At 38.2% G+C, this 12,534-nt stretch overlaps 1 protein-coding gene across 3 annotated transcripts in view; it reads right to left on the reverse strand.

Annotated features, from left to right (window-relative positions):
- Positions 1 to 2,107: 2,107 nt before the first annotated feature.
- SUCLA2 (succinate-CoA ligase ADP-forming subunit beta) overlaps positions 2,108 to 12,534 on the reverse strand; it is a 48,551-nt gene continuing 38,124 nt past the window's right edge. For all 3 annotated transcript variants that reach the window (XM_027116281.1, XM_027116282.1, XM_027116283.1), the window contains 3 exons: positions 8,235 to 8,355; positions 7,419 to 7,507; positions 2,108 to 2,893 (listed from right to left, as the gene is read on the reverse strand). In XM_027116281.1, the coding sequence (XP_026972082.1) occupies positions 2,819 to 2,893; positions 7,419 to 7,507; positions 8,235 to 8,355 (285 nt within the window). In that variant the 3' untranslated portion in view covers positions 2,108 to 2,818. The remainder of the gene's footprint in view (positions 2,894 to 7,418; positions 7,508 to 8,234; positions 8,356 to 12,534) is intronic.

Raw genomic sequence — 12,534 nt, forward strand, 5'->3', positions numbered from 1 at the left:
GTGTCCATCGACAGATGATTGGATAAAGAAGATGTGGCCCGTATATACAATGGAATATTACACAGCCATAAAATGAAACGTAATTGAGTTATTTGTAGTGAGGTGGATGGACCTAGAGTCTGTCATACAGAGTGAAGTAAGTCAGAAAGAGAAAAACAAATACCGTATGCTAACACATATATATGGAATCTAAAAAAAAAATGAAAAATGGTCATGAAGAACCTAGAGACAGGATGGGAAAAAAGACACAGATCTACTAGAGAATGGACTTGAGGACACGGGGAGGGGGACGGGTAAGCTGGGACAAAGTGAGAGAGTGGCATGGACATATATACACTACCAAATGTAAAAGCGATAGCTAGCGGGAAGCATCCGCATAGCACAGGGAAATCAGCTTGGTGCTTTGTGACCACCTAGAGGGGTGGGATAGGGAGGGTGGACGGGAGGGAGACCCATGAGGGAAGACATATGGGGATATATGTATATCTATAGCTGATTCACCCTGTTATAAAGCAGAAACTAACACACCATTGTAAAGCAATTATATTCCAATAACGATATTAAAAAAAAAAAAGAATGGAGCTGAATTCCCCTCTTCTTGGGGCCTGGACTTAGTGATTCATTTCTAATAGAGTTTGGCAGAAATGAGAACGAGAGGAGAACACAAGTATCTGAGATTAGAACACAGAAGGAATTGTAGCTTCCTTCTTGTTCCCTTGGATCACTTGCTCTGGAGGGAGCCAACTGCCCTATCACAAGGACACTCAATCAGCCCCGAGGATAGGCGGGCACAGGGAGAAACTGAGGTTAACAGCCATGTGTGGGGGCCATCTTGGGAGTAGTACTCAAACTTGTAAATAACTGCATCACCAGAACTACCACCCAGCTGAACTGCTTCCATTTTTCTGACACATAGAAATGATAAGATTAAAATTTTGTTGTTTGAAAATCACTAAATTTGGGGATAATGTATTATGCAAGAATAGATAACTAGAACACTGGCATTACATCCTCTCTGAAATACCAAGTATTTTCTTTAATTCCTGACGAGACCCAACCAATACAAATGCCAATATCTTCTGAGCTAATCGCTGGCTGGCATTCTTTAGAACGATTTTTTTTTAATTAAAAGGTAAAGACTTGGACTTTTAATTATAACTTTATCACAATTTTAAATGGTTTAATGGCTCTTAGTCTTTTAATGTATAGGCAGGGAAGACAGACCAATATATAATCATATGATATACATATAGTTGGTTTCAATATATATATATTTCATGTGTTCTCTATATAATTTCCCTCCCTCTCTCTCTTTGCCTCTCTTTGCCTCTCTCTCTTTGCCTCTCTCTTTGTCTCCCTCTCCCCTCTAAATAATTCTAGTGAAGATGAGAAAGGAGCTTGAGGAAACTGAGGTACAGTGAAATTTAGAAACTTGCCCAACTTATATAGCTAGTAAGTAGTGGAGCCAAGATTCAAACCAGATTCACTTTCAAATTCTGCGCTCATAATCAATTATGCTATGCGGCCTCTCATTGTGTGTGTGTGTGTGTGTGTGTGTGTGGTGTGTGTGTGTGTGTGTGTGTGTGTGTGTGTGTGAGAGAGAGAGAGAGAGAGAGAGAGAGAGAGAGGGAGGGAGAGAGGGAGGGAGAGAGGGAGAGAGAGAGAGATCACGTTTTAAGAAATAGGTGTAAGTTCTCAAATTCACCAGTATGTTTACATACATAGTCTACTGCTTGGCTGGTATTTCCTTCCATGGTACTTACACTGTTATTATCACATGGTCTGAACATTGTTAATAGTTAAATATCAACTGTTCTATGCAATGAAGAAAAGATGGACATGTACATATATACATACACACACACACACACATATATACACAAATTGGGACACAAAAGACAATGTGGACTTTTTCGAGAAGGTACCAGATGGCACACACATAAACAGTAGAATTCAACTGAAATATCTGTAGATCGCTTTATAATATGTAATATCATGCCCCAGTACATGATCTACAAATCAGTTCCTGAGAGGTGTTTAGTGCAATGATAAACACATCACCTTCACTGTGTTTACTTAAGAAAGAAAAAAAAAACATTAATGCAAATCACATTGGGAGATTTTTTATTAATTTAAATTGACATTGTTAATTTTGTCTGCCAAGGTCCTTTGTAAATATATCCTTACATGATACAAACCTACAGGTTCTTCTCAATACCACAAGATCATGAGGACTTGCAGATATCAATGTTCTGTAATGATTAAAACAATGCTCAAATAATTCACAAGTTACTTTCCTGAAATACTTAAAAGAATATTCTGGGGAGTGTTTGAAAGGTCTGTTTATAAATAGTGACTGATATATTTAGTTAGGTATTTGGTGTTGAAGATAGACACTTCTTATATAAACATTGTTTTAATACACTGCTCTACTAATGAAACAAGTTATTAGATATAATACATTTCTGACACTAAAGAATAAAGCTTTGTCTTCATATTTATTTCATTCATAAGACTCTTATCAATGAAGAATGCTGTACCCAACAATAAACTGGCATATTGCAAGTGACATTCTGCAAAACTGAGAAAGAAAGCTGCAACAAAACAAACTAGATAACTGCATTACACATTCTTTATACAAACAGCCCATTCTGTACAGAATTAAATGCAGACCAAATGCTTTTAAAAGTTTTTGTGCCTAGACGGTAATTACAATCTTCACACACTAAAGAGAAAAGGAACAATAATAATACAGAACTCAGTATTTTTAACAATTATAACACATTTAACATCTTCAGCCAACCACTGGGTTCTCAAATCAGATTGGCAACTGAAATTTCACATCCACCTGGGCTTGCTTGGCTAAGGTCACTATCTCAGAGAGCTTTACAACCTGAAAGGAAAAAAACAAGCTTTGTCTCTATTTTCATAAAAACACAGAATCAGAACGATTGGTCAATGTAAAATTAATTGCATGTTCAGTCTTTTTCATTTAAAATATCTGGGCTATTCTGACATTGTTATAAATCACTTCACAGTCTTATAAGCATTTGCCACTCTTGAAGGATAGTCAAATCTAACACTGTTCACAACCCACACCATAACCCACACTGGACTTTATTCATATACATAATATCAGAAGGTATTAAATAGATACATATCTGATATATGTATATATCTCTTCATCACTGCCTAAATTTTATCTATATTTTTTTCCTTTTTTTAAAATTATAGTTGATTTACAAGTTGTGTTAGTTTCAGGTGTACAGCAAAGTGATTCTGTATCCCTTATAGATATTGAATAGAGTTCCCTGTGCTATACAGTAGGTCCTTGTTGGTTATTTTTTTATATATAGTAGTTTGTATCTGTTAATCCCCAACTCCTAATTTATCCCTCCCCAACTCCCTTTCCCCTTTGGTAACCCTAAGTTTGTTTTCTATGTCTGTGAGTCTGTTTCTGTTTTGTAAATAAGTTCATTTGTGTCATATTTTAGATTCCACATATAAGTGATATCGTATGGTATTTGTCTTTCTCTTTCTGACTTACTTCACTTAGAATGATGATCTCTAGGTCCATCCATGTTGTTGCAAATGGCATTATTTCATTCTTTTTTATGGCTGAGTAGTATTCAATTGCATATATATACTACATCTTCTTTATCCACTCATCTGTTGATGGACATTTAGGCTGCTTCCATGTCTTGGCTATTGTAAATAACGCTGCTATGACCATAGGGGTGCATGTATCTTTTCCAATTATGGTTTTCTCCGGATATGTGCCCAGGAGTGGGATTGCTGGATCATATGGTAGTTCTGTTTTTAGTTTTTTGAGGAACCTCCATACTGTTCTCCATAGTGGCTGCACCAATTTACATTCCCACCAACAGTGTAGGAGGGTTCCCTTCTCTCCACACCCTCTCCAGCATTTGTTATTTGTAGACTAAAATACAGACTGGCCATTCTGTCCAGTGTGAGGTGATAACTCACTGTAGTTTTTATTTGCATTTCTCTAATAATTAGTGATGTTGAGCATTTTTTCATGTGCCTGTTGGCCATCTGTATGTCTTCTTTGGAGAAATGTCTATTTAGATCTTCTGCCTTTATCTTTAAAGATAGAAACAGTGACTGTCTTAGCTGGATACTACAGAACGTAAAGCACATCTAAATAAAAGCGATTCCCTAGTGGTCCAGTGGTTAGGACTCGGCGCTTTCACTGCCGGGCCCCAGTTTAATCTCTAGTCGGGGAGCTAAAATCCCGCAAGCCTCGCAGTGCGGCCATAAATAAATAAATAAATCTTTTAAGAAATGTAAATAATCTTAACTTACAATGTTGGGATAGGAGCTTGGGTTTAGGAGTTAGTATTTTACTTTCTGTCAGTAAGTTAACAATTATCAAGCTGAATTCCAATGCTCTCTCTATAATCTGTCTGGGAATATCCAGCTGGTACCATACAACATATACAAATTAAACATATCTAAAACCAAACAACAGATTTAGCTTCTCTCCTCCCCAGCAGGGTAGTTAAGAGAAGGTTTTAAAGTTAGACACCTTGAGTTCAGATCCCACTCTGATGCTTACGATACATGATCCTGAGTAAGTTAATTTATCTAAACTCTGTTTCCTCATCTATAAAAATGGAGATTATTTCACCAAACTTGTATTAAATAAGATAATATGTGAAGAAAAAAAAAGGCTTAGCATTGCATGCACAATAAATTATAAATGGTAGCAGTTGCTAATATTCATATTATTAATATTGTCATGACTTCCATAACCTCCTACTCAGTAGAGAAGGACTACAGACACAACGAAAATCAATTGTTCACTTTATTTTTCATGGTCTAATTGATCAAGCTCCTATTGATTCTTCTCCTTTCTCTCCATGTCCAGAAAGCTTTTCTTAATTCAGGCTCTCATTGCAAACAAGCATATTTTCAGAGAAAAGTTCTAACCTATCCATTACCTTCACCTCACATCTATTTATTACACTAGCCAGACTCCTACTGTCCTTCACTCTTCCCTTCAACAATTGACTCCACATCTCAAAGTCAAAACAGGCTTTCTGAAACACTTTCTCATTCCCTTGCTCAAAATCTTAATTTAAACTCAAGACTGAGTGTAAATTCCTCTGTCTCTAAACTGCAGTTGAATTTTATTTACTAGCTAAGTTTTTTCCCAAATTATGTCCTAAAGAAGGAAATAAGACCTTTATTATTCTTATGAAAAGATATCACATTAACAAAGCAAATCTCAAAAGCCTAGTTACTGATTAAACCATATAGCCCCAAAGAGTATTCTGTGAAATGTCTATAAACATAGGTGGGAAAGAATCAGAAGTTCTCATTTAAAAACATCTCTGTATCTACTAGGGAGTGTGCACCAAGATATAGTGTTAAGTAAAAGAAATGAGGTAAAATACATGTTACCATCATATAATGTGGGAAAGCGGAGAGATATATGTATACATACATCTATATATACACACATACATTATTTGCTTGTTTTTTAAAAAGTGAAAAGACGAACAAAAAAATCCTAAGAAAACCAAAAAACTGGTTACCTATGGGGAAGGAACAAACAAGAGTAGGTATAAAGGCTAGATTCTCTAAGTATACCTTGTTTTACAGTTTGACTTTGGAAATATTATAACAAAAAAATTTTTAAGCAATTCCTTTAAAATAAATCAATGAAGCTAACCGTGCATCAAAGGTGGGATAAAACAGAGAACCGTTTCATGTGAATTTTAAAATCCAGCAAATTATGGGAAATACTTCAAAGGACAAAAAGAACTGCACATACAAGTCTTGAACTACTTTCAGCAGTCATATTGTTGGTATTATTATTCTAAAACTGTCATGTCTGTATTGAGGGACAAAGCAAAGGAATATTTATGTTACTACAGAATGGGAAAAAAGAGAAACAGATATCAGATAAGAAAAAAAAACTGTACCTTGGATTTGCATTGGAAATATTGGAAGTTATGTACTCATGTATTTATCTCTTTAAAAAATACATATTTTCCTAGATTTGCCACTTAAAAATATCTAGAAACAATGAACAACCCAATAGTTGTAAGCACCCTTAAAGCTTAAATTGTGCTGTCTAAACACCATCTGGCTGATTCCAGGTCTGCAGCAAGAAATGTAAAGATGAGCCTGAAAAATCTCATCATATCAGAAAGCATATCACAGGGCATGTAGGAAGGACTCAGGAGTCAACCTGAAGAGGTTCCCACTGACCAAAGATGAGATAATCTACGCATTAATAAAAATAACTAAAATGGACTGAACCACATCAAATATATTTAAATCCATGAGTTCAAAATAGCATGTGCATACATGCGTGCATGCAACACACACACCTAAAAACAAAAACTAAGAAACAAAAAAGCCTGGGTCACTTTAGTAGGCCATAATGGAACAAACCCATTATTTTGAAAACTGATCAATAAAACCAAAGAATTAAGTAAGTATCCTGCTTTTTCTATGAAAAATGTACTTCATGCCAACAAATAGTTGATACAAGAAAGTTTTGCTTTTTATAAGTATGCTATATAATAAATAATCACAGAGTTAGAAAATCACCACTTTGCATAAATAAAATATTGGATCTAAGTTATGAATGTCAATGACTGCTAGTATTACAAAAAGAGAAGTTATCTGACATTTATATACCTCCTTATGGAATTACACAAAATTAACCATAAAATATTCTTGCTCCCCACTCCTCAAAATCAAATACATATATGATCAAACCTATTGATTGAACTACCAGTTTACAGGAAATACAGGAGCAGAGGAACATGTTAAATGACACCCCATGAATACAATAATTAAAATCCAGACTACAGGAAACACTACAAGACCATCAGCCTGGTTTTTTCAACAAATAAAGTTAAGAATAAAAAAAGAGGCAAGGGAGAATCTATAAAAAGAAATTTAGTGATATATTAACCAACTGCAAGCATAGACTTTTGATCCTAATTCTAACAAAGAACCTAGGCAAAAAATATTTAAGAGAATCAGGGAAATTTCAACACTGACTCAATTCTTTTTTTATAAAACATAAACATAATACCACTATCCCATCTGAAACAAGTAATAATAATCCCTTTATATCATCAATACCTTTATCTTTTACAGATACATGATGATAAGCATGAAATAATATAATATCTGGGATTTGCTTCAAAATAATCATGGGCAAGGAAGGAAGTAGGTAAGAATAAGATGAGACATGACTGAGCATGAACTGGTAATTGTTTAAGATGGGTGATAGGTATATGGGGTTCAATACTCCTAGTGTTTAGCTGAAACACTCATTATTAGCAATATTAGCTGGTTCATTTTAGAATCTAAATGTTTATAAATCTTTCATACACTGCAAATTTATCCTCAGATCAACATAACCTGTTTACCATTTTAGCAGCTTCATCCAAGTCATCACAAGCAAGAATTTTAAGTCCACTGTCCGCTATCAGTGCCTTAGCATCATCAACTCGTGTACCTGGAAATGATTTATGCAAATATAGACATTTTAAATACCTACACAAAATCATTTAAAATGTTTGTCACAATATACATTTACAAATATGAAATTTCAACTAACTTTGGTCATTTAATACAAATGCTTCTAAACCAAATACTATAAAAACCTGGAGTTACCTTGTGAAATACTTTGCCGTACCACATTAATGGTAATTCAGACAAGTCAAAATTCAAGATACGTACAACAAATAAATAATGTATCAACTTATAGCAAGCAAAACTATGAACAATTTTGCTCCAATGTTAGAATTTTTTAACCCACGTTTTAAAAATTCCCTACTATACTCTCATTTTAAAAATACAGCTATTGGGACAAAGTGAGAGGGTGGCATGGACATATATACATTACCAAATGTATAAAAGATAGCTAGTGGGAAGCAGCCACATAGCACAGGGAGATCAGCTCGGTGCTTTGTGACCACCTAGAGAGGTGGGATAGGGAGGGTGGGAGGGAGATGCAAGAAGGAGGGGATATGGGGATATATGTATTCGTATAGATGATTCACTTCGTGATAGAACAGAAACTAACACACCATCGTAAAGCAGTTATACTCCAATAAAGATGTTAAAAAAATATACAGCTATTTAAAACTAAATTTAAAACTAAATGAACCAAACCCCTTGGAATTATGAACTTTTAAGCAATTAGAGTTCACAGAACAACTGCAAGATCCTTTTACACTTACCTTGTAACCGTACCACAATAGGTATTTTAATTTCCAAATCCTTTACTGCCATGACTATACCCTGTGCAATAACATCACACCGCATGATTCCTCCGAAGATGTTGACCAGAATAGACAGTACCTGCCAATAAAATGTTTTAGATTAAAATTTTAAAGGAATGACTGTTTTTCCTTCCTTCCCAAGAAAACACTAGTATCTGTGCCTTATGATAAAAGTTAACTTCATGGAAACATTTTCAGACCAAACAGCCATACTCTCTGCATGCAGCTCTCATCACTGAAGTATGTGCAGTCCACCACCTAGCAAAACTTATTTCCCCTCCTTGGGTAATTTCAACACCTGGCTCACAGTCTCTTCTCTCCTGTCACATATTAACAAGACCTCCTGATTCCATTTTCTTGTTTCCTATTAAGCATAGTCATTACCAACATTACTAACCCAGACCATGTTGTAAGACAACATCATATGTAAGATCTCCAATTTAGTCCTCATTAACTATCATCTCTTCATTTTTCCCCATCAACTCTACCAACTCTTCACACAAACCAGGCCCTCAAAATTACTCAACATCTGTATGGATGGACACTCCTGGCTACACATCACATCTAAACCCCAGGGCCTATTTGGGTTGGCATTCTTTCATCATCACACCGATAGTCTGAATCGCTGTTCTTCTATCCTTTAGAAAAAAACCTTATTTGTTTTTTAAAAAGAGGCTTAGTTTATTCAGCTACACTAGAACTTCGCAACCAGTGAGATAGAAATGGGTTATAGACACACCAAGATATTGTTCCCCTCACCCCTTAGAGCAGGGGTCCCCAAGCCCTGGGCCACAGACCGGTAGCGGTCCATGCCCTCTTAGGAACTGGGCCGCACAGCAAGAGGTGAGCGGCAGGTGAGGGAGCGAAGCTTCATCTGCCGCTCCCCATTGCTCCCCATTGCTCCCCACCGCTCCCCATCGCTCCCCACCGCTCCCCATCGCTTCCCACTGCTCCCCATCGCTCGCGTTACCGCCTGAACCATCCCCCACCCCCACCCCGTCCGTGGAAGAACTGTCTTCCACGAAACCGGTCCCTGGTGCCAAAAAGATTGGGGACCGCTGCCTTAGAGCAATTAGGAAGGTTCTGGGACGGCTGGCACCTTGAGCCAGTGGCCTCTGACAACAAGCAACCTTCTCCATGTACCTCCCATTCCCCACTGAAATGTTACTTTCTGTGAATGCCATGACAGGAAAAAAGTTGAGACACACTGATTTATGCTAAGCATCCCTTATCTTTACCACTATTATTTCTATACTTCAAGAAATAAAGGTCTAGAATTCATAATGGAACAGAATTCACAGTGGACTCTGGCACCCTCCCATCTCACCCCCTCCCGCCGCATGTGGGATAGCTACAGTACGCACCACAGGCATCATCTAGCACTTGAGCCTCAAAGTGACTGGAGCTCTACCATGTCACTTTTACCTCCAGTCCATATCAACTGATTACTACCAAGGACAAATCCTTGACCTGACCAGAATGAATGTCTCTACAATATCAAATGTCTAAATCCCACTCTTGCTCAACCTCCTCTCCTTTCACTTAACGCCTTTCATCTCTAACTCTATCAAATCCAATCTTTTAAAGTCTCTAGTCCCTCAACCCCTTCCTAATCAACCAGTCTATCAGCTCTCCTCCAATCTGGCATGCTTCACTATAGAGCCTAGAAGCCACAGCTGAGCAAACCAATGACACTGTCGTGGGCACACTCAGCTTCCTCATAGCCACTCCTCTCTCATACCCAGTCTACCTGCGTCCCCATTCAAATAATGCATGATTCCAGCCTATTAGTTTATCCATTCCAACTTCAAGAAAAGTAAAAGAGTGGGAAAAAACAAAACCAAACACCAAACCTGTGAAACACGAGCATAACCTGAAGAGCAGTATAATAATGATTCATCAGCAATAGTTTGACTCATACCTTTCAACCTTCTTCATGAGCCTCCTATCCCACTTCAAACTCTCTAACTTCTAGCATATGATCTTCCTTTTCCAGTAATACCTTAAGGAGTAACCTCCTCTCCAAAACTAACCTCATCACTAATTACTGTACTGTGTCTCCTCCAGGTCTCCACTCCTTTAGCTATATTCACTCTCTTCTTTATCTTCAAATCTCTTCTCCAGCTAGAAACAACCCATCTTCTTGGTCTTCTACACAAACACGCATACACTGCACAGCTCTTCTCAAGCCGACCTCCACTCAACTGCGAGCACTACGTCCTTCTGTGCCTCCTCAGACCCCACCACCGAAAGAGTAACTCTCCTGTATGGCTCCACACCCTCAACTCCCAATCACAACTCAACCCACTGCAGCCTGGCCTCTGTCCCCCTCTCCTCTCTTTCAGCATCTAACACTACTGCCCATTCCCTTACTTCCCAGAACTCTTCACCCTGGCCTTCGATGTCACCACTCTCTCCTGATCTGCAACCATCACTGTCAGTTTGTTCTCTCTCTCTTTTATAGGGTCTTCCTTCCTTATTCAATCCTTCAGCACTGGGTGGGAGGAGCCAGGTTCCATTCTTGGTTTCCTCAAATCACTTGCATGAGTCATATCACCAACGCCTAACACTTCAGCTTTTCTCAATATACTGAGGACTCTCAAATACACATCTGACCATTATAGGAAGAATATCTTTACAACTATCTACCAGGTATAATCACCACAGGGCAAACTTAACACATTCATTCAAAAATACCAAATTTCTTTACTTTGCTTCTGACAGCACAAAAGATATCACCAACCAATGATTCTCTGCAGCCAGAACTCCTAACCAATCCCTCCCCATGCCACGGCCAAAAAGGAAAAAAATGAACTTAAGGATTCTATCCAGCAGTGTAGGTTTCATTGCTTTATTCTTACTGACACTGCCTTTGTTATGCACCTCTTCATCCTTCCCAACAAGCAGGTATAATAACCAAATTGATATCTCCTGCCAGTGTCTCCCTATTCCCCATTTCACCCTTTACTAGCAGAATTAACTTCTTTTTTAAAAATAAAAAAACAAAAAGGTAAGGAGTTGATATATGTATTTGTAAATGTGCTGGGGTAGAAGTATTAAATTCAAAACTCCTTAGCTATAGATACAGGGATCTTCACAACCTGGGTCTCAATTTGCCAACATTACTCCTTATCATTCATCCCAATAATGCTATATCTTTATGCATAAGCATCTTACCAATCCATGAACACAGTGGCCCTCTCTGGACCCCATGCCTCTGCACATTTCCTTCCCCTTGCCCAACTCATTCAATTCTCAACACAGTTCAAGGTATCTTGATCCCTACCAATGACAAATTCTCAGTCTAAATTCAGTAAGACTAGTTACATGAAGGCCATTATCTTATTTCCATAAGCCTTAAAAAAACCCACATTGGGGCTTCCCTGGAGGCGCAGTGGTTGGGAGTCCGCCTGCCGATGCAGGGGACACAGGTTCGTGTCCCGGTCCGGGAGGATCCCACATGCCGCGGAGTGGCTGGGCCCGTGGGCCGTGGCCGCTGGGCCTGCGCGTCTGGAGCCTGTGCTCCGCGGCGGGAGGGGCCGCAGCGGTGAGAGGCCCGCGTACCGCAAAAAAAAAAAAAACAAACAAAAACCCACATTGGTCACACAGTAGATATATTCCTTAAAAAAATACCTGACGATGGGTTTCCCTGGTGGCGCAGTGGTTGAGCGTCTGCCTGCCAATGCAGGGGACACGGGTTCGTGCCCCGGTCCGGGAAGATCCCACATGCTGTGGAGCGGCTGGGCCCGTGAGCCACAACTACTGAGCCTGCGCGTCTGGAGCTTGTGCTCCGCAACAAGAGAGGCCGCGGCAGTGAGAGGCCCGCGCACCGCGATGAAGAGTGGCCCCCGCTCGCCGCAACTAGAGAAAGCCCACGCACAGAAAAGAAGACCCAGCACAGCCAAAAATAAATAAATAAATGAAATTTAAAAAAAAAAAAAAAAAAAAAATACCTGACGAATGATAATATGTCTGTTTCTTGGATCACAATGCTTCACATCTCTTGTATTCTGATAATCATTTATAAATTCGTAACTATAAATTATGGCATATCTATATATGACAGATTATGCAAACATTACAATGAGTGTTTTAGAATAATACTTTACACAAAAAGTGCTCAAGAGATGTTAGCAAAAAAAGACTCAAAATGTGTGTATTGAAAGATATATATATGAATGGGTGAAATATATGGCATGTGAATTATATATATATATATTTTTTGGAAGCCAGGTTTTTGGGGGTTTTTTTGGTTTAT

This window comes from Aethalodelphis obliquidens, unplaced genomic scaffold, assembly GCF_003676395.1.
Source record: "Aethalodelphis obliquidens isolate GAN/ISIS:26980383/991018 unplaced genomic scaffold, ASM367639v1 scaffold16, whole genome shotgun sequence".
Lineage (NCBI taxonomy): Eukaryota > Metazoa > Chordata > Mammalia > Artiodactyla > Delphinidae > Aethalodelphis > Aethalodelphis obliquidens.